General features: G+C 48.6%; 1 protein-coding gene across 1 annotated transcript in view; it reads right to left on the bottom strand.

The window, feature by feature from the left end:
* The window catches only part of PKD1L1 (polycystin 1 like 1, transient receptor potential channel interacting), a 111,146-nt gene that overhangs the window by 3,051 nt on the left and 88,216 nt on the right, over nucleotides 1–19,879 (bottom strand). Inside the window, 10 exon segments of the mRNA XM_076006209.1 lie at nucleotides 1,963–2,133; nucleotides 2,954–3,115; nucleotides 6,789–7,019; nucleotides 8,956–9,090; nucleotides 11,972–12,112; nucleotides 13,234–13,338; nucleotides 15,210–15,444; nucleotides 16,486–16,658; nucleotides 17,285–17,368; nucleotides 18,256–18,379. Of these exon segments, the coding sequence (XP_075862324.1) occupies nucleotides 1,963–2,133; nucleotides 2,954–3,115; nucleotides 6,789–7,019; nucleotides 8,956–9,090; nucleotides 11,972–12,112; nucleotides 13,234–13,338; nucleotides 15,210–15,444; nucleotides 16,486–16,658; nucleotides 17,285–17,368; nucleotides 18,256–18,379 (1,561 nt within the window).

Genomic DNA, 19,879 nt, shown 5'->3' with positions numbered 1-19,879 from the left:
CTCTGTGTGTGTGTGTGTCTGTGGGTATGTGTGAATTGTTCCTGAGTCTAATACATGGTCTACTTTTATTTTTTGTTGCTCCACATGACCGATTTTCTTCTAAGCACTAATTAACAGTGTATATTGTCCTTTGTTTTAATCATATCATCCAAAAAGCCAATATTAACCTTATGGTATAAATATAAAATACAATTATCTTCTAAAATTTTTTATTAAATTTTTTCATTATTTTCATGTTACAAATGTAGTAAATGCTACCCTTTCTTCATGTCTATAAATTCTCTCCTCTAATTATTTTTTATAAAATTGGTCATGATATTTCCTATTCTATAAAAATTATGCTTTTCCTATCATTTGTCCAACTTTCTATGGATATATACATTTAAATAGTTTTATATAATTAAAATGATAATAAATAATTTTAAAACAATTTAAATAATTTAAAATCACTTGGAGGTGATTTGATTTTGGGGGGTAAGGAGGTACCTGGATTTTAGTAGGATTATCTTTATTTTTTAAGTCCAGTGATGTTATTTGATATGTTCTAGTTTTAATAGATTTGAATCCATTTCTCCTGGAGGACACAGTTCTTTTTTAAGGAGATAGGTCTATATCCTTTCTTGAAGAACATTCTTTTGAAATTAAATCTTTAAATATTTATTTCTGTGCAAATTTTCTGAGCTTTTCTTGGGGGGAGACACTAATCATATGTACTTTTCCTTATCTTATGCATATTCTTCCTTGTCTGATTTCTATGTGTATTATTTTTTCTAAAATACATTTTAATGTTTTTTTCCCCTGAGTTTTCTCAAACCTGCCATCCATATATTTCATTTCCTTTTCTGTAAATCCATTATTTTTTTTCCTTTGTCTGTATTTCTGGCATCTTTTTTTCTTTTCCGTTTCTTTCTTCAATTCTGTCAATTCATTCTTTGTCTTTTTATTTCATCTTGGCTTTGAACTCTCATTTCAAAGAGGCCTTTTTTTCCATTAATTTGTGCTTTGTGTGGAGAGTTTCTTGGTTATAATTTTTGCCTGTTTGTGGCAATTGTTTTCAAAGGTTGATCTTCAGCTCCATCTTCTTTGGTCATTTTTACTTTTTACAGTTTTTTCATGCAGCAGGTTTGCATAGATCCAATAACAATTTTTTTGTATTGTTACCAGTGCTCTCTCCATGTGCATGCTCATCTCTGCATGGGGGAGTCTTCCCCAGGTAGTTGCTATTAGGCCAGGAAGGGCCGGGGCAGAGAGCCTGTAGCAGGTACCTCGTGTCCTCCTGTCCCTTCAGGGAGCACTTCATTGCCACACAGACATGTGGGCGTGATTGCTCTGGGCATGCAAAATATCTCTCTGGCTCTCTGGGAAGTTACCACTGGAATGTACCCACTTTCTCTTTTTACTGTGTATTTGTGTTGATTTTTCTTTAGTTGGCAAGAGGTGTGACTCTAGGTCTGTGAGCCACCAGTGATTCCTCCTACCGGTGGCCATATCAGCAAACAGCTTCCTGCATGTTTATCCTTCAGTCCTATGTTCCCAGAACTCTGTGGCATTAGGGTTCAGGTAGATTCCTTTAACTATTTTTTGTTCTATAATCTTCTCTTCCAAACCAGGGATCTTTGGTGGGCCCTCCAGATAGGCTGATTTAGAGAATTCTATGTGCTCTTAAGAAGTGGAAGCTTCCTTTCTCCTTTTGGTCTAATTTTCACTGTACTTGGCATTTATTCTTGGGATTATTGGTCATGTTCTGGGCCATAGATATTTCTTAGTTTCTAGGAGGATGGAGTTTCCATTTCTGTTTCTCAGTCCCTTTGTTGATTCCAGTTGTAATCAGATATTAGGGGCAGATAGATACATATTTATGCAAATGGACTCATAATTTGGAACAACTATTCCAAACCTCCATTAGAACTTCAAAACTTTGCTATAAAGAAAACTGACATAAATAAGTTTGCATAGTCTTACCTCAGCAGCGTGATAACTAGAAATGCCCACCTAGGGGCTATCTTCTGCCCTTGCCTCCCTTATACCGTTGGATTGTTTTTCCAGAAGAGGGAGTTGTAGGCTGTCGGCCAAACAATTAATCTTCATCAAAAGTTCATCTAACAGATTTTCACATTCATCCAGGTAGTAATTCTGAAGGGAAGAAAATTTGATTTCAAGACCCCAATTTCCTTCTTTCCTCATTGCCTGAGCACGTAGGGGTACCAATTCTCGATGGCACTGTGCTACGCTAGAAAACATCTGGACCCTGGAGTCAGAAGACCTGGGTGCTGGGCCTGTCTCTTACATCTCCATATCTCAGTTGCCTCATTTATAATGCTCATGTAAAGCTATGCACGTAAGTGCTAGGGTTAATAATGCCTCCCAAATGGATTTTAAGGCACTAGTGGCTGGGGAAGCACATGACAGACAGTAAAGCCCTATTACAATGTCACGAGTACATACGACCAGCTGCAGAACTGCACTGGATGATGCCCTAAATATCGGCATGGAAGACAGGCGGGTATTCAGTGTGCAAATACCTGGTTTGGTTTGTTTGCCTTCCTGTCTGGATGGCTGAACTCAAATAATGTGCCTAAGGCTCCATGTTTTGGGGAGAGGGTTGGGTTTGGTGGCAGGTACCCAAAGCAAACGACTAATTCTAAAGTGGACAGAGAACATGTGTTTGTGTCCTGGGGAGGACCATGAACTCTATCCTTCCCATCATACAGGGTCATCGTATGCATACAGTGAGCCACTGGAGGAGACTGTGCTTGGGAAACTATAAAGTGCTTTAGAATTACAAGGGACAATTTTGTGAGTTCCACTATGGTTGAAAACTAATTGTATGGCTTTGCAATGATAATTGCCACAGAGACATAAGCGTGCTTTGATCACAGAGGGCAAAATTCTGCAGAGAAACCATCCCGTGAGAGTGCCACTGTGCTCACTAATCCAAGACCCCACGGCTTACGTGGTTCTCAACCGCCTCAGTCTCGTCCAGCTTTGGTATTTCCAGTCCCAAAACGGTGAGGGCCTTCCCCCACGTGTAAGCGGCGACATCTTTAAGTCTCAGGAGACATTTGCTTTGAAAAGATTTTCTTCTTCGGGTTAAAGTCATGAGGGAACCTCTCAGCTGGAGAAGAGAAAATTATAAAGAGAATTTCATGTCAGCAACCTAAAAAATAGGTTTGTTAATTTGATAAACTATAAAATGGAGATTATATCTGATAATGCTATTTTAACCTTTTGGTAAGATGGTAATTTCTAGGCAAAAAAAAAAAAAAAATCAGGAAGATACGTCTCCCAAATTGAACTACATGGCAGTAAGATGAAGTCAGCAATGGAAATTAATCGTATTACAAAGGATATTTCCAACATCTAACAGTTGAGGATGAGATTATCAACATGATGTAAAATCTGCGTTTCAGCGCCCCCGAGCCACGCCGAGTGAGAGTGTGTGCCTGTGCCGGGGGATGAGCAAGTGGCCCAGCAGGCTGTGTCTCCATGTGGCTTCATGTGTCTCCATGTGGCTTCCACAAGTGGGCCAAGAGTGGCCTCTGCCCATTGGCCCTCGGGTGGCTTCTTTCTTCTCTGCAGGCTGAGGGCCGTTAATGCAAAGGCCTGCTGGTACCAAACTCAAATTTCTATACATTTGTTTAAAAAATAGCTCAAACCAGCAGATTGTAGTTATTTAGAGCCTGTCCACTTTACACACTCTGCAAAATCTCATGGGATAGCTGTTACCCATTATAAGGTTCCAAGGTCCCCAAGCCATTGCCCTGGGGAGCTCTCTGACCCAGAGCGTCCCTGCGTGCCGCTGAACGACACCCTCTGTACTGGTTAGCCACCTCTCTGGTGGCCTCTCCCCGAGATTTCCCTTGCTCTTGTTCCCTGTCCCCTATGCTGTAAGCCACTGGACAGTTTCATAGCATGAGGGAGTTCTCCCACAGGGAAACCTGTCAAAATATCACCCCAATAAATCCTGCTTGTCACTGTCTCTTGTGATCATATCCTTGACCTTGATCAGCCTCCAAATCCCTAGTACCCCTGACAACGTGTCCAAACTCTGCAGGGATGCCCGGAGCCAGAGAGGACAGGTAACCGGTTATACAGAGAGTTGTAGGTAGATCTGAACCCTGCAGGCTTTACCAGCAAAGCAGCCATGCTGGACAGCAAGGGCCGGTCTTGTGCTCAGAGACCCCATGCAGTATCACCTCCGCTCCAGGTGATAGAGGCCAAGTGCCTTAGCCTGACATTCAAGGCCTCTATTCCTGGCCTCAACCACCCTTTTCAAAATTGTCTGCCCAACCCTGGACTCCAGCATGGCCCTCCCTTTGTACCCCCTGCCTGGAATGCCACTCCCAGCCATGGCCATGAGCTGAACTCCTCACTGAGGCTCAAACACCTCTCCTGCTGTGTGAAGATTTCCTGGTCTCCTTAGGAAGAACAAATGAGTCTCTGATCTGAGTTTCTTGCTCTTTGGATTTTAGGTAGGCTTTAAAACTATATATAATTAGGTGGGATTTGTATGCTGAAAACCATAAAACAGTGATGAAAGAAACCAAGATGACCTAAGTAAATGGAGAAACATAACAGGATTAAAAAGCTTAATATTATTAAGATGCCAAATCTGCCCAAATTTGGTTTATATATCCACAGGAATCTCAATAAAAATCACAGCATGACTCTTCTTTTTCTGATATTGATAAGATGATTCTAAAACTTATATAGAAAGGCAGAAGAGCTAGAATAGCCAAACCGAAAAAGAACAGATTTGGAGGGCTTATCTGTGCCATTTCAAGACTGGCACAGAGTGACAGTGACCAAGACACGGTGGGACTGGCAAAGGGAAGATCAATGGAGTAGAAGAGAGAACCCAGAACAGACCCACAGCTGATCGCACTTGACAAAGATGCAAAATCAATTCGATAAAGGAAGGATATTCTTTTAAAACATGGTGCTGGAACAATTGGATATTCATTTATAAAAAATGTGAACTCTGATCCATACCCCACATCTCATACTGAAATGAACTCAAAACAGATCATCAACTTAAATGCAAAACATAAAACTATAAAAGGTCTAGGAAAAAAACATAAGAGAAAGTATATGTGACCTTGGGTTTGGCAATTCATTTTGAGCTATGATACCAAAAGCAAAATCCATAAAAGAAAAAATTAAAAAATTGGTCTTTATCAAAATGTATAATTTCTGCTCTGTAAAGAAGCTGTTAATAAAAGGACAAGCCACAGGCAGGGAGAAAATACTTACAAATCACATATTCAATAAAAGCACTGTATTCAAAATACAAAAATTGCTACAATTATTTATTTCAGTCCTCCCCTGTGGATTGTGAGCTCCCGGAGGCAGGAGCCAGCTGTTATCTGTGTTTCGCCACTGCCTGAATACAACCAGCATTCTTTGAGTAACTGTCCAATGTGTGCATGAATGAACAGATGAGTGGATGGGTAGATGGACAGGTGGTTGTGTGGACGGATGAGCAAAGGACTCAGTTCCTAGTGTCGTCAAGGTGTGAACACGAGCAGTCACTTGTAGCTTCACTCTACTCAACTAGAATACTGGTAGACTTTTAAGGACTGAAGAGAATTTTAATCCACTTAGGAGACATGAATATTCAATTCATTTAATACTGTCTCAAGGGGACACACTCTACAATGTGTCAGGCACCCCAAGAGACAGAAAACGATGGCACAGGGAAATGAGCGTGGTGAGCAAGCATGCCCAGAGCCTCTGGGGTCCAGGGGGGACTGGCTGGCTGGGACCTTGGGGTGGTGCCACAAAAGCACCTACAGGGACACCACACTGCCGCTGCCTTGTAGCAGTGAGTAGGACTTACCACCCTGGGGCGCAGCAGAGGGATCCAGGGGGAAGGCATGTGCTGGTGGAGGGCACGGCGTACACAGCAAGTGCATACAGCAAGCATATACAACATGTGTACATGGCACGCCATCAGGTCTAGTCAAGCTCAGAGTAGGATTCCCAACTTCAACAGAACACAGGCAAGACCTTCTGGAAATAGAGGCGCCGGGCCCCACGCCAATGTGGGTGCTGCCGCCCTGGGCAGGACTGGGGGGGCTGGCCGGGCGGGTGGGGGCTGAGGCTGGCGCAAAATACAGGACGCCCAGTGACATTTTGCATTTCATGCCAGCAACAGGTCATTTTTAACACAAATATGTCTGAACTATTTATGTTTAAGGGGGCTTACTGACACTGACAACTTTTATTTGCTAACTCTGTTGGCCCAAGTGGGAGCGGTGGGCAGGGTTATGGGGGAACCTCTTCGTCTGTTGAAGGAGTTTAAGCCGGGGTGACGTGACCGGATTTGCCAGTGGCAGATCAGTAGGAGGGTGTGAAACAGGGAGCCCCGTCCCTCACTCGGCCCAACCCAGAGGAGAACATGTCCAGTGGGGGCTGGCTGACGGGAAGCTGACACAATGGAAAGACAAGGCAAAAGACACCCCTGCCACCCCTGCGGCAGTGTGAGATCATGTGAGATGAAGCACAGGTGAGAAGAGATATGACTGAGCACAGGGTGGGGGCCAGGCCGGCTTCCTGGAGGAGGCGGCAGCCTGGGTGGCTGCTGTATTGCTGAACTGTTCTGGGCTAAAGGAGGGTCAAATTGACTTGTCCGGCCTCTGCCCAGGGCAGGTGACATGGGCCTCAGGGCTTCGTGACGTGGGATCTGGCCTGTGCGGCCCGGCACTGCCACATGGGCCAGAGAGTGTCAGCCCAAAGCAGGTGAACCTTGCACACAGCCTGACTTCAAAGGCTGGGCCGTTACGTACCATTCCGAAGCACAGCGCGGCCGTCACTGCGCAAAGGGCCACACCGTAACAAGCCACGGCCCTCCGCTCAGACTGGGCAAGGCCGAGGAATAAGTCCTTTGGGCTCCGTCCTGGAAAGCGAAACAGCAGCCCCGGGACGGCTTCTGCGAGGGTGCCGGCAGGTAGAGCGCAGGAGGAGAGCGGAAGCCGGCGCAGGTGGGAGCGGGCCGCCAGCGCCAGGGCCCCCGCCAGCTGCAGGGAGAAGAGCCGGGTGACCGACCTCGCCACTGCTTCTGAGGAGCCGGGGACTGCCTGGGGACTTCTAGGGGCTTTAAAATAGCAAAAGGCTTGGAGGAGCAGTTTCAGGAGTATGGATCATGTCACTCCTGACGTAAGAGACTCCCGGGTCTCTGTCTCTCACCCGTCCCGGGCCCCTCTCCTCCCACCCAGCACCTCGGCCCCGTCTCTCACCCGTCCCAGGCCCCTCTCCTCCCACCCAGCACCTCGGCCCCCTCCCACCGCGCCAGCCCTCCCAGCTGTGGCTCTCTTCCCTCTGTCTCTCGGGGCGCCACGGCCCCTCCTCGGCAGCCTCCTCTGAAGCTCCCCTCTGCCATCCACGATCGGCTCCTTCGGCCTTCAGCCCCACTAGCTTGCCGCGCTGCCGGACCCCGTGGGTGTGGAGGGGCTGCTTTCTCACCAGCTTTGCGTCCCCAGCACCCGACAAGGGCTCAGTAAAGTAAACCCCTTGAGAAGCAGCCGGAGGCTGAGTTTGAGTTAGCGCAGGTGAAGTTCCATGGTCCTGGTGGTTGTCACAGACGGGCAGCTTGGCCTGGGAGCTTGGAGCTTGTATCCCTGGCCCAGCCCATGTTTCTCACTGCGTCCTCTCAGCCCAGCCTGGTGCCAACAAGCACTCTCTCAACCTGGATGGAGGACCACCAGCTGGCCGCCACAGGTCCACAGGGTCCCTGTGTGTGTGAACCGGGCACCGGCCATTGAGGCCTTCCCCAGCTGCAGCCACACTCACCTGCTGCACCCAAGCAGGGCCCTGCTGGCCTCTGTTTGTGACCCTTGTCCTGCACCCAAAAACTTCCCCACGAACACACTGGAACTCACTTTAGTGCTATTTACTGTGCGAGTGCAATCCTACACCGGCACGGAGCTCAGAAGCAAGCAAGCCAATCCGTGAGGACACATCGTGACAAACCAAGGAGGTCTCCTGGGGCTCCTTTTGTTCCTGTGCATCTACACTTGCTGGGCAGCTAGAATTCTGCTATTTAATTTGGATACAATTTACCTATATTCTCACTTTTTCTCCTTATATAAAAGCATTTGTGCATGTTGCTAAATGGTCTTAATAATGACCAGCTCAATAGCTTGATAAATTCCACATACCTACAATCTCTAAGGCCAGCAATTCCCAGGCACACAACCCCCAGCGCATTTTTCTGGAGGCACAGGCCTGGTGACCGGCCTATGGCCACGGCCCTGAGTGGGACGCCACGTGTGCACGCAGCTCTCTGACTCCAAAGTCGGCTCTGTCTGCCCTGCTTGCTGAGTCTGTCCCTCCACGCATAAGGCGAGCAGGTTTGGGGAACACATTTCCTGGAGCAGGAGACCTGTGCCGGGTGCCCGGGGTGCTTCACGAGCCCTGGATCCTGACAGTGGAGTCGCCCTCAGCCCTGAGTGCTGCTCTGCGCTGGATGGAGACCCGGCCACGCCCTGGGGTTCGAGCAAGGTGTTCCTGAGAAGCCACACGTACAAGTAAGGTGACAAAGAGTGATGGCTCCAAGGCAAGCCTCCTCGCTTCTTAGGTCCTTGTAACTCCCAAGAAGAACCACGCCTGGCCGCAGCTTGGTTGTGATAAATGAGATAATATATGAGAGGCCCAAAGTGCAGTTTCTGGCACTTAGAAAAGGCTCAGTAGGTGACAATAACTACTTACATTAGCAACAACAATATGTTGTCACAAGTGTTTAATACTTGAAGCTATTGTTGTCACAACCATAACTGAACTACAGCACTACTGATGTCAGTCATTCAAAATCACACTGCAATGGATTAGAAGACTGGAATTCTAGATGGTGTTTCATCTCGAAAGAAGTTAGTTTTTCCCGTGAGAAAGGGCTGAGGGCAGCGTGCCGAGGCACCGGTTTACTGGGGAAATCCCTCGGCAGGGGGGAATTCTTACCACCGGCACGAGCACGCTGGGGAGTGAGTGGCGCGTCAGGGAGGTGCAGGACACCATTGCTTTCTGGATGGCAGGAAGATGGACGCATTTTAACATCAAGAGGAACAAGAGGATTCCCTGGAGCCACCGCACCCTCTGAGACAGAAAGACAGAGCAGTCAGCGTGCAGTGCCAACCCTAAGCGAGCAAGTGAGACCCAAGTACACCTCGAGGCCACGCGTGGAGGAGCCGCTGGATTTGCTGGAGTTAAACAGAGTGAATCCCTGACGGACATTCCGTGCAGATGCCGCAGAGCAGGATGAGTCAGAACTAGAAGTGAGTGCAAATCGTAGAGCATGTTCAGAAAGGCCAGGCCTGAGTTCTGGCCCGGCCGTCTCTGTACACACCAGGCTGGGGCAGGCCTAGCTGCTCCCGCATTTGAATCTCAGTCTAGTCTGCTGTAAGAAAATCACCACCACGGGGGGTGGGGGTGTCAAAGAAAATATTCAGTGCATGCTAATTTCCTCCCCTCCCTTTATATGTACAGAATATGTTACAGATTACCAACACTTTCCATGTAGATTTAATTTTCTCCTTGTAAAAACTAGGAGCACTCTCATTTTATAGCTCTGGAGTCCATGGCTTAGATAAACAGGGCATCAGATGAAAGTCGTACAGCTGAGACACAGCAGACCGGGGTCAAGCCCAGCTTCCCACACTCGTCCACACCCCAAGGGGCCTCTAAGGAGGCTCCCTTTCCTACCAGGGGCTCGCTGGGAAAGTACTTCCGAGTATGGGATCTCATCTCTTTTCACCAAGATTGTAAGTTAAAGAGCAAGAAATGAAAGTTGGACAGTTTCAAATCTATATGGGCAATGAATCAAGATTTTATATTTGTTTTGTTTCCTCGTTAATTGGGACAAAGTCAACCTTGACCTCTGACAACCAAAACCCAGACAAGCTGTGAGTGGCTGTCACACCTCGGGTTTCCCTCGCAGCAGGCAGGGCTGCACGTGGGGAAACCAGGCTGGCTGGAGCTCTAGCCAGCACTGGCCGAGAGAAACACAGTGCAAGCCACAGGAGGAATTTCAAATTTTCTAGTAGCTACATTTCAAAAAGTAAAAGTAAAGATGAAAAATTTATTTTATAAAATATTTTTATTTAAATAAAATCCAGAAATTAAATAAAATCTAGAAGATTTTAGATTTAAATAAAATCTAAAATTTAAAGTAAATCTAGAATATCATCATTTCAATGTGTAATCAACATATAAAGTACTAAGATAGTTTACATTCTTAATTTTCGCACTAAGTTTATGAGATCCAGTGAGAGCACATCTCAGTTTGGACTGGCCACATTCCAAGTCCCCCACAGCCACATGTGGCTAGTGGTGACTGTATTGGACAGCACAGCCATAGAACCCCGTGGGGTGAACGGAACGGAAAGGTCCCTTTCTTGCCTGCATCTGACCGAAGGATGCCATAAAGGCTTCTTAGTCATTGTCGTTATTATGACTTTCATTCACAGGACATCCATCAGGTGCCAAGCTCTTTGCTCAAGGGATATGCATGTACGTGTATGTGCAAATACATACATACACACACACACACACACACATGCACGCTTAAATCTCAACAAAACCCTCAAGATATGTATCTGGGTTCTACCGTATTAAGACTTGACAAGAGTTGTAAGTAACTTGCCCAATGGCACATGGCCAAAGAAGAGCTGGGAATGAGTCTTAGGTCCGCTGATTCTAAAGTCTGCACATTTCCATTTTCACACAGTCAAATCATAGCTCTTTAATCCTGGGTGTAAGCTCCATCACTAGAAAATCATTCATTTTCATGTGGAAGATGTCTCATTCTTTCTGCATCTGAGATGCAGCTTAACACATTGACTGCCACACTAGGAAAAAATTGTTTCCTTGGGGCCACAGTGTTTTATTATGAAAACAGAATAAAAACTTTGAAAACAAAATGATCCTTTCTAATTTAATGAAAAATTTGTTATTTTTTAATTGTTTTCTGTGTGTGAGTTATATGCAATTAAATTGTCAATATTAATTGTAACAATAAGAACATCAACAGGTAAGATTTTTATGAACCAACTGCAAGGTTTTGCCAGGGGGCCACCCATCACATAACATGTATGCTGCAGCATGGCGGCATGAGTTGCCTGTGCACCACGAGGCTCCCAAGGTGAAGAGACGTATGAGAGTTACATATGCTTCATGAGGCCCTGGGCTCAGAACTACTGTGAGTTAAATACAACTCACACGGCAGTTGATGTGTTAAATTGAAGTTAAAGTTAGCGCTAAATCCCTCTAACTCTCTCCACGGGGATTAGTTTAACAAACTTGAGGGTGTGGGGAGGGTGTCCACAGAGGTGGAGTCAGGAGGGAAAGCCATAGTGTGGGCAGAGGCTGAGGTCCCAGCACAGAGATGGGCACGCAAGGGCACTGTGGGCACAATGTATACACTGCACATTTCCCTAGGGCTGGCCCTCAACACACAACACAGCATCAGAACTGAGTAGTTGGAGCCATAGGCTTCTGCCTGCAGCACTGCTGGGCCAGGACAGTGCTGTCAGTGTCCCCCAAGGGCCGTTCTGCTGTAGGCTTTTCCCTCAACCTTAGTGTCTTCACTTGCAAAGAGCAGCTAACGCCACGTGCATTCAGGACTGTCCCCAGGGTGAAGAGAGAAAACAGACATGATGTGCGTAAGGGAGTCTGTGCTAGCTCCTTCCTTCATGGGGCATCAACACCTGCTTCCTTACGCCACTTGGGATCCTGTGGAGTCGCTGGAGGAATTCCAGGCTCTTGACTTGTGCTGCAGGCAGAATCCACATTTCCCCAGCTTGCAAAGCATGTCCTAAGTTCTCCATGCCCTTCGCTGCCCTGGCCACTCAGAGCATTATCGCTCAATATGGAACAGATCCGTTGTCTTATACCTTCTAGAACTTGGGTGACCTCTGCCTTTTGGACAGTAACACAGTGCATGGCTCCTATCTGTGTGACCCGGAGCTCCCTGCCGTACCTGATTCCACGATGCCATAAGGGTGAAGTCCATAAACACTTGGCTAAGTCCTCTGTGGAACTGATCGGTGACGTCCCCAGCAAGAGTAGCAAGGTAGCAGGAAGCTGCGTAGTAGGCTAGGCTCACTCCAACCACAGACAGCTGCAAGATCCGTGAGAAAGGGGCTGCTCAGACTGGCTCCTGAGGAAGAGCCCACCGGACACTACATCTGGCTCGGGTTGTAAATTACAGTCAAACAAAGCCTAACGACAGGCATACATTCTGAAAAATTCATTGTTAGGTGATTTTGTCACTGTGCAGACATCACAGGGTAGACTTAGACAGACCTAGATGGTGCAGCCTGCCATACAGGCCATACCATATGCCCGGGTGTGTGGGACAGCCTCCTGTTCCGAGGCTACAGAGCTGCACACACAGCACGTTACTGTACTGACTGCTGTAGGGTGCTGTAGGATGCTGAAACACAACAGTAAGTATGTGTGTATCTAAACATATCCAGACATAGAAAAGATACAGGAAAAATACGGTATAAAGATTAAAAATGGTACATCTGTGTAGGGCATTAACTACAAATGGAGCTTTCAGGCCTGGAAGGTGCTCTGTGTGAGTCGGTGAGTGAGCGGGTGGTGTGTGAATGTGAAGCATTACCACACACCGCTGGAGACTTTGTAAACACTGTACACTTAGGCCACACTAAATTTATTAAAATTTTTTTTCTTTCTTCAATAATAAATTAACCTTAGCTTACTGTAACTTTTTTATTTTATAAACTTTTAATTTTTTAACTTTTTGACTCTTTTGTGATAACAAAGCACCAATACTTTATATAGCAGTACAATATTTTCTTTTTTTTATATCCTTATTCTATAAGCTTTTTTCTATCTTAAAAATTTTTTTTTTCCTTTTCCTTTTTAGACTTTGTTGTTAAACACTAAGACACAAACACACACACTAGCCTAGGCCTACACAGGGTCAGGATCATCAAGATGTCATTAGGTGATGGGAATTTTTCAGCTCCATTATAATCTTACAGGACTGTCATTGTTGACTGAAGTCTTGTCATTTGGCTCATGACTATAACTGTTAAAACACTAAGTAGACACTTGATCTCAAATGCTATTTTGGCAATGATATTACAGAGAGAAAAAACTGCAATAATGTTGGAAGTAGCTAGTGAATAATGTATTTCTCATTAAAGTTATCATTTTTAAGTTGCAAACACTTTATTGTTATTATTTTTCACAAATGATAAGGGAGGCTACCTCCAGCCAGTGTCTTGGTTTTTGCCAATAGATGAGGACACCCTTCTCCACCATGCCATAGAGTTGAAAACAGAGGTGAACCAGGTTGAGCACCAGGAAGACCAGCTGGTGGAAAGGACACAAACAAACAAAATCCACAAAAATGCTGATAAATTGTTTTTATAAGGGCTAAACTTGTGGCTAGCTGCCAATTACTTTTTGAGTAAATAGGAAACAAGTCAATTTCTTGCTCTGCAGCTGTGATACTAAACTTGTTCTTCAACAGGTGCTCGGGGTGGGTTGGTACTTTTCCATGCCTTAAGCACCCACAGAAACCCCACTTTGTGCCAGGTGTTAGAACCAACGATGGGCTGTGCACGAAGTACAGAGATCTAGAGCCACCAGCTCGCCTGACCCCCACCTGCCCCTTCAGTCCTTCCTTGGCATCCCTCGAAAGAGCTGGTGTATATTCGGAATATATGAAATATGAAATGCATACATGTTAGTTGCCTTGACCAAGTAAAGCCTTCAGAAGCTCCTATATAAGGACTTTATTGAAGTTCTCTATGTGGTTCTCTCTCCATTGATGAGTCACCCTTTCACTCACAGCTTCATGCACTCATGCAATAACCCAAACTCAAATTTATTCATGAATTTATGAGGAACTGAAACACATCAGCAGGGGCTTTAGCCACCCTCGGTCCTCGTTTGCAGGCATGTCACTGTGCCCAAAGGCCCCCTGCAAGGTGCTCCAACCATGATCAGAGCAAAGCTCACCTTCGGTGGTTACTGGGGTGCTGTACGGGAGGCTGGCGCAAAAGGAACCCTGCCGTTGTCCAAAATTGCTGTTGTCCAAAATATGGACATAATGACCTTTCGTCCGTTATGATTTCTTGCATGAATTATGATGTTTAAAAATACTGTACCAGAATACTGTTAACCTTGATTACCAAGTTTTTTGGTGTCAAGGGGGAAAACCACCCCTGCCCCTCCCTGGCCAGCCCTGCTGGGCCAGTTCTTCTGCCCTGAATTCCGCCAAGTGTGGCCCCGGGCTCGATTCACAGGCTCAGCCGTTACTGTGGCACTGACACTCCCCAGAGTCCTGACCCTCTTGGGATTCTCCCCTCTTCACTGCTCAGCCAAAGCAAGCTTGCCATGAGGTGCCAGCAGGACTTAGTTCTTCATAGCAGAAAAGTTCACTACAGGCAAAAAAATGGGCAATGTTCCCAAGGAAAAGCTCAGAGTGACTTCTGGTGTTTTTGATTGTTCAGTGAAGCTATGTGAGCATATTCCATCCATCTCACCAAGACCCCTGGTGCCACGGATTGAACGTTTGTGTTCCCAAACTCACAGGTTGAAGCCCTAACCTCCAGTGTGGATGGATTTGGAGATAGGGCCTTGAAGGACATAATCAAGGTTAAGTGAGGCCTTAAGATTGGGGCCCTGGCCCTGGACGATTGGTGTCCCTACACGAAGAGCCAGAGAACGCTCGCACCCTCCCCCCACCCCGCAGCGTGAACCCACAGAGAAGAGGGCGAGTGAGCACACGGTGAGAAAGCAGCTGTTACCAGCCAGGACAGCCCTCACCAGAGCCTGACCATGTGGGGACCTTGATCATGGACTTCCAGCCTCCAGGATCTTGGGAAATAAATGTCTCTTGTCTAAGCCGCCCAGCCTGTGGTGTTCTGTTACGCAGCCTGAGCTACAACCTTGGGAGAGCTAGATGTCAGGCCTAGTCCTATGATGAATTTGGTACACGATGACAGCTCTGTATTTGCATTTGCCACATATATGACGACTGGTCTCCCCACTGGAGGCTTTCTTTGTCTCGTGCCCCCAAACCTAGCGTGACACCTGCAGCATGCTGGGGACATGAGGAGAGTGGGGATGGAGGTGGCGAGTGGGCGAGGTGCTGGGCCCATGTGGGGGAGAGGCCCAGCTCAGCACGGCCCCGTCTCACTGTCATGCTCCAGGGTCCGAGCGGCAGATGGACTCACCTCGGGAAGCATGAGGTGGTGCTGCAGGGCTGAGTCACCACGGAAGATGCTGAATGACTCCACCAGGGATGAAGGGACCAGACCCCCCGTGGGGAGGATCTCCACACTCAAGGACACGCTGGTGAAGAGCTGGGTTGGAGGGTTGTAGAGGGTGAAGTGCACGGACACGGCCCTGGTGCTGTGGTCAATCCACCTGCTGGCCCTGAGTCCTGCCAGGGCCGCGTGGGCTTCGGACCTGCAAAGCAGCGCAGTTGGGGGCGGGTGGGGAGGGAGACTCAGATGTCCCAGGAGGCACCCACTGCAGGCCCCATGCCGGGAGCACCTTATGCAAGAACAAACAGCGCCTGGGCTTCCAGGGGCTACAGATGGCCACCTCTGTCTCAGGGACTCCTCAGTAGACTCTGCCTTTTCCCAACCCACCCTCTCCCCTGCCCAGAGGACCCACAGGCAGGAGGGACCTGGAGCACAGGGGCTCCTGTTGCCCACCCACACGATGTGGAGCAGAGGTGCTAACATCTCTTCCCAGGGACTCCAGATATTCATACTTCTTTTTGCGGAATAGACCCCATTGTTTAAAAGAAACTCTTTTTTACTAATCTGTATTAAGTAACAATTATATCATTTTCTCCTTTTTTTATTCCTGTATTCCTCAAAAGCACATATGACTGTTCCTGCCAGAGCTCCCACTGGGTAAGACACCAGTGCTACCCGGCATGAGCACAGCCCCAGTGCCGTGCGAGGGCGTGCGCCATCAGGGAGCCGGGGCTGCGTGCGGGCGACAGTGCGCCTGGCTGGGGGGCCGCCTGACCCAGGGCCTGGCAGCACCGTGGGGTCAGGCCTGTCATGCGCGTGACACTCCAGTCCTCACCTGCACCATATGCCAAGTGGCGCCAGACCCGCTCCACGCAGCTGGGCGAGCAGCGAAGGAGGCCACGTAAACTCCCTGCCAGCCAGGGAGTCAGCACAAGACAAGCGTACATCTTGTCCCATGACCTCCACATGTTCTAGCAGAGAGTTTTTAAAAATTACACATCATAGTATTTAATCCCTGAGTCTGTGTTCTGTCACTCCCTAACTTGTGGTTCTGTCACCCCCTAACGCGTGCTTCTGTCATTCACAACAATGATGAGCGGTGCTCGCGCCCCTGGCAGTGAAGTGCCCGCCTCTCAGGCCTGTCAGGCGGCTGCACTGCTGCAGACATGCCAGGTCCAGCCAGCGCCCCAGCCAGCGCGGTGACCAGCATGCTGGGATGGACGCTGGCCCGAGTCACACTGACCTGCTTCTGCCCAGGCTGAGCACACACGCCTCCCTTGCCCCACAGCCCCCGGGACCACCCAGGGTCATGTTTGGTTTCTCCGGGTCTGTCAGGTAGGGGCTCTCAGGGCCTCCAGCTTCAGGGCTACATGTAGGAAGAGAGTCTTTGATGAGGACCGAAAACGCCCTGGGAGGCTGTGGAAGAAAACACCAATCAGAAGACGGCAGATCGTGTTCCCAAGGCCACCCTGCCCTCTGGGGTCACCACGCCTGCTGCACACAGGCACACGCCCGACCCTGCAACGTGGCACCCTGCTCCCCTCAAGGGAGCACTCTGCAGCCTGTTTCGTAGTCCTGGGCTCTAGCTCAGGCTAGAGGGAGCAAGGTTCTACCCACTGAAGACTGGCACCTGAGGCGCCTGCTGGTCTAGGGCTTGGGCCCTTTGAGGATTTCCCCATTATGGGATGGCACAGGCAAAGTGCCCATCTTAGGGCACCCCTTCCCCCATTAGAAAAGGATATGTGAATATTCCATTTTTAGAGTAAAAATCCTGGTTTCGCCTGGAATACCAGTCTCTAAAGCCGAACAATGACCCAAGTAAACCTGTGGCACAGTGCCCAGGAAGGAAGAGGCTTTGGAAAGGGCTGGTGAGGGGGAGGGGAGAGGCAAGGCTCGCTCTCTCCCCACCCTGGGCCCTGGCAACCCCAATCGCCAGCCGGACTCTCGGAGAGTTACCATGGTCACAGATGTCCTGCCCACTGTCGCCTAGACTTTTCTAATTCTATTTCTTTTTAGAAGCAAGAAGAAAAAGAATTTCTTACCTTGCATAAACTGCTAGGAGACACTTTTAGCTGCTTAATTACTGAACTGCCTATTAGGTAGCATTTTCCTCGAAGGGCTCCAGGCTAAAAGAAGAGAACAGAGAAAGAGGACTGGGCGAACAGTAGACTTCAGACATCGTTCCAAGCAGGGCCACAGAGCCGTGGGTATGCTCTGGAGGACTTCGCCTGCTCCGTAAGAGGACAGAATTGTACCTGCCTCCTAACACCATTCTGAGGGTGCACCGGGTTCTAGGGCAGCCAGCAGCCAGAGCCCAGTCTTGTCCTGGAAGAGGGCTGGCGTGCTGGTGATGCTGTCAGAATCTGCATCTCACAAGAATGATCCCTTTTTATTTTTTTCTAAAGTTTTTCCAGTGCTATCAACCCAGGAGACTACACAGAATACAACAAAATAAATGAGAAATAAAGTTTGAGGAATTCAGAATGAAGATATTTCATTTTAAAACATGGAGAGGGGGTGAAAATAAAAGCGATCAAGAAACGGGATTACGCAAAATGCATAATCACTTTTTCTTCAGAACTTGGGGCTGGCCTCGCCCTCCCTTGAGGCTCCCAGCTTGCTGTTTGCTCCTCCCCTGTTCTGGGCTCCATGCATCCCTTTGTCATGGTGTTCATGCACCGAGCCAGAATCTTCCATTTCCTCAGCTGCACCCCACCAGCCCGGCTCCTGCGGCTCTGCCACAGCCCCGTGTCTAGCGGGGCCTGGGGCGTGAAGGAAGCTGGGGAGCCGTGTGGCTGCGGGTGTGCTGGGACAGGCGCAAGGGCTCTGCAGGGGAAGGAACGGGGCACTCTGCTGGCCAGGGGCACCCGCGGTGGAGACCCGCCGGCCTTACAGTCTCCGTGGACACCCAGGAACCCACGTAGCGTTGGAGTCCACGCATCAGCGCCTGTGTCACCCGCTGTAATGTGGCTTTTCCGAGGTGATCTCCCGTGAAGAGGGAGTGGAAGCCCACCTGGGTCCCCGGCTTGCTGGCCACCGAGGCGCCGCCCGGGTACAGGCCGTCCAGCAGCGCGGTCAGGCTCCAGTCCCACCAGTCGGCCACGCTTCTCAAGCCTCCCAAGGAGTTTCTGGCATTTCTGAATGCAAGAACAGAAACAAAGAGTTGTTTCTGCATCAACGAGAACAATCAAAAGAACAAAAGCCTTTTTCCTGCCAAACTTTCTCTCATCCAAATTTCAGGTGCCCTGCAGGAATTAAACTGAAGCCATCTGCAGCGTGAGGCACAAAGCCCCAGAGCCCTGCTCCTCAGGAGCAGGCGAGAGGAGAGAACGGTGGGCAAAGCACTGGTTCATTCGCTCACTCGTTCACTCAACGTTACACGCAACTACGAGGTGCCTGGCACTCTTCTGGGCACAGGGAAACAGAAGTCTAATCCCAGCCCTCATATGGGGAAACAGACAACAAAGAGATAAGCAAACATACACTACGTTAGTCATAAATATTACGGACACAAGATGAAGCAGGAGAGACAGAAGTGGTGGTTAGGGTGGTGGCGGAAGACTGCAGCAGGACGGGAGGTGTCAGCTAGGACCCCAAGGCCATGAGGGAGGAGCTGCGAGGCCACCTAGTGAGGAGGTTCCGGGCAGAGGGGTGCAAGCGCTTCCACGGCCCAGAGGGTAGGAAGGTGTGGAGGCCGCATGGCTGGTGCAGAGGGAGCACGGGGGCCAGGGGTGGACTAGGGAGGCACAGGGACACCCTGGCCAGCTCCAGTCCTCTTGTCTACACAGACTGCTGCCTCCCAGGACGCCTCCAAGTGGCAGCGTGAAGGCATGGGCGACGTGCAGTACTGGCACACAGGCTAGTCCGTTCCCTTCCAAGTGACCTCTTTCTTACGTCTATTAGATATGCCTCACTGTTCCACCAAGGAACTGATTTAAGGGAGAATTGAAATAATGTCAAATGAACAAACTTTATCATTTTTAGCTTGCTCAGAGGATGCCACTGGGCCACTCTCATAGGCCAGAGCTGCACGTGGTGGCACCAGGCACATACATCGGCTCTGGGCTGCAGCCAAAGGGAAAAGGAAAAAAAATCGAATGTTCCTCAGTAACTCTCAACTAACTCTGAGAACTTTCCCACACATGGCTTCCCACGAAGGGACACTGGATACGGGCAGGAGGCTGTGCTCATCAACATGCCCACAGCAGGCAGACACGGGTCTGACGTGGCTTTTCCATCTGGGTCTCTCTTCATGAAAGGCGAGACCAAAGGACTTCTCAGGGAAAATAATTTAGTTGGAAAGTGGTAAGAAGATAGTAAAGGATATCAACTCAAATCATCTAAATTTAATCACCCTGCCAGGGTCAGCAACCAAAAGCAGACTCCTCCAAGGAATAAACTGACTATGAGCTCTTCAAATGATGGCCGTGGCTTTGATAAACAAGACTTGAGAGCAAAGTTGGGCTGCAGGCAGTGGGCCTGGAGCCGGCTCTCACCATGATAGCCAATCGTGCGCCTCTTCTCAACTCCACATTCAGTGATGTCACTGTCCTAGTAGGAAACAGCCCTGGTGGGAGCATTTACACCACAGAAATTGGCAGGCAAGTGCCATAAATCAGTGCTTTTGTTCTTCAGAG

The sequence above is a fragment of the Microcebus murinus genome, chromosome 9 (assembly GCF_040939455.1).
Source record: "Microcebus murinus isolate Inina chromosome 9, M.murinus_Inina_mat1.0, whole genome shotgun sequence".
Classification (NCBI taxonomy): Eukaryota; Metazoa; Chordata; class Mammalia; order Primates; family Cheirogaleidae; genus Microcebus; species Microcebus murinus.
This window is presented reverse-complemented; position numbering and strand designations above follow the sequence as displayed.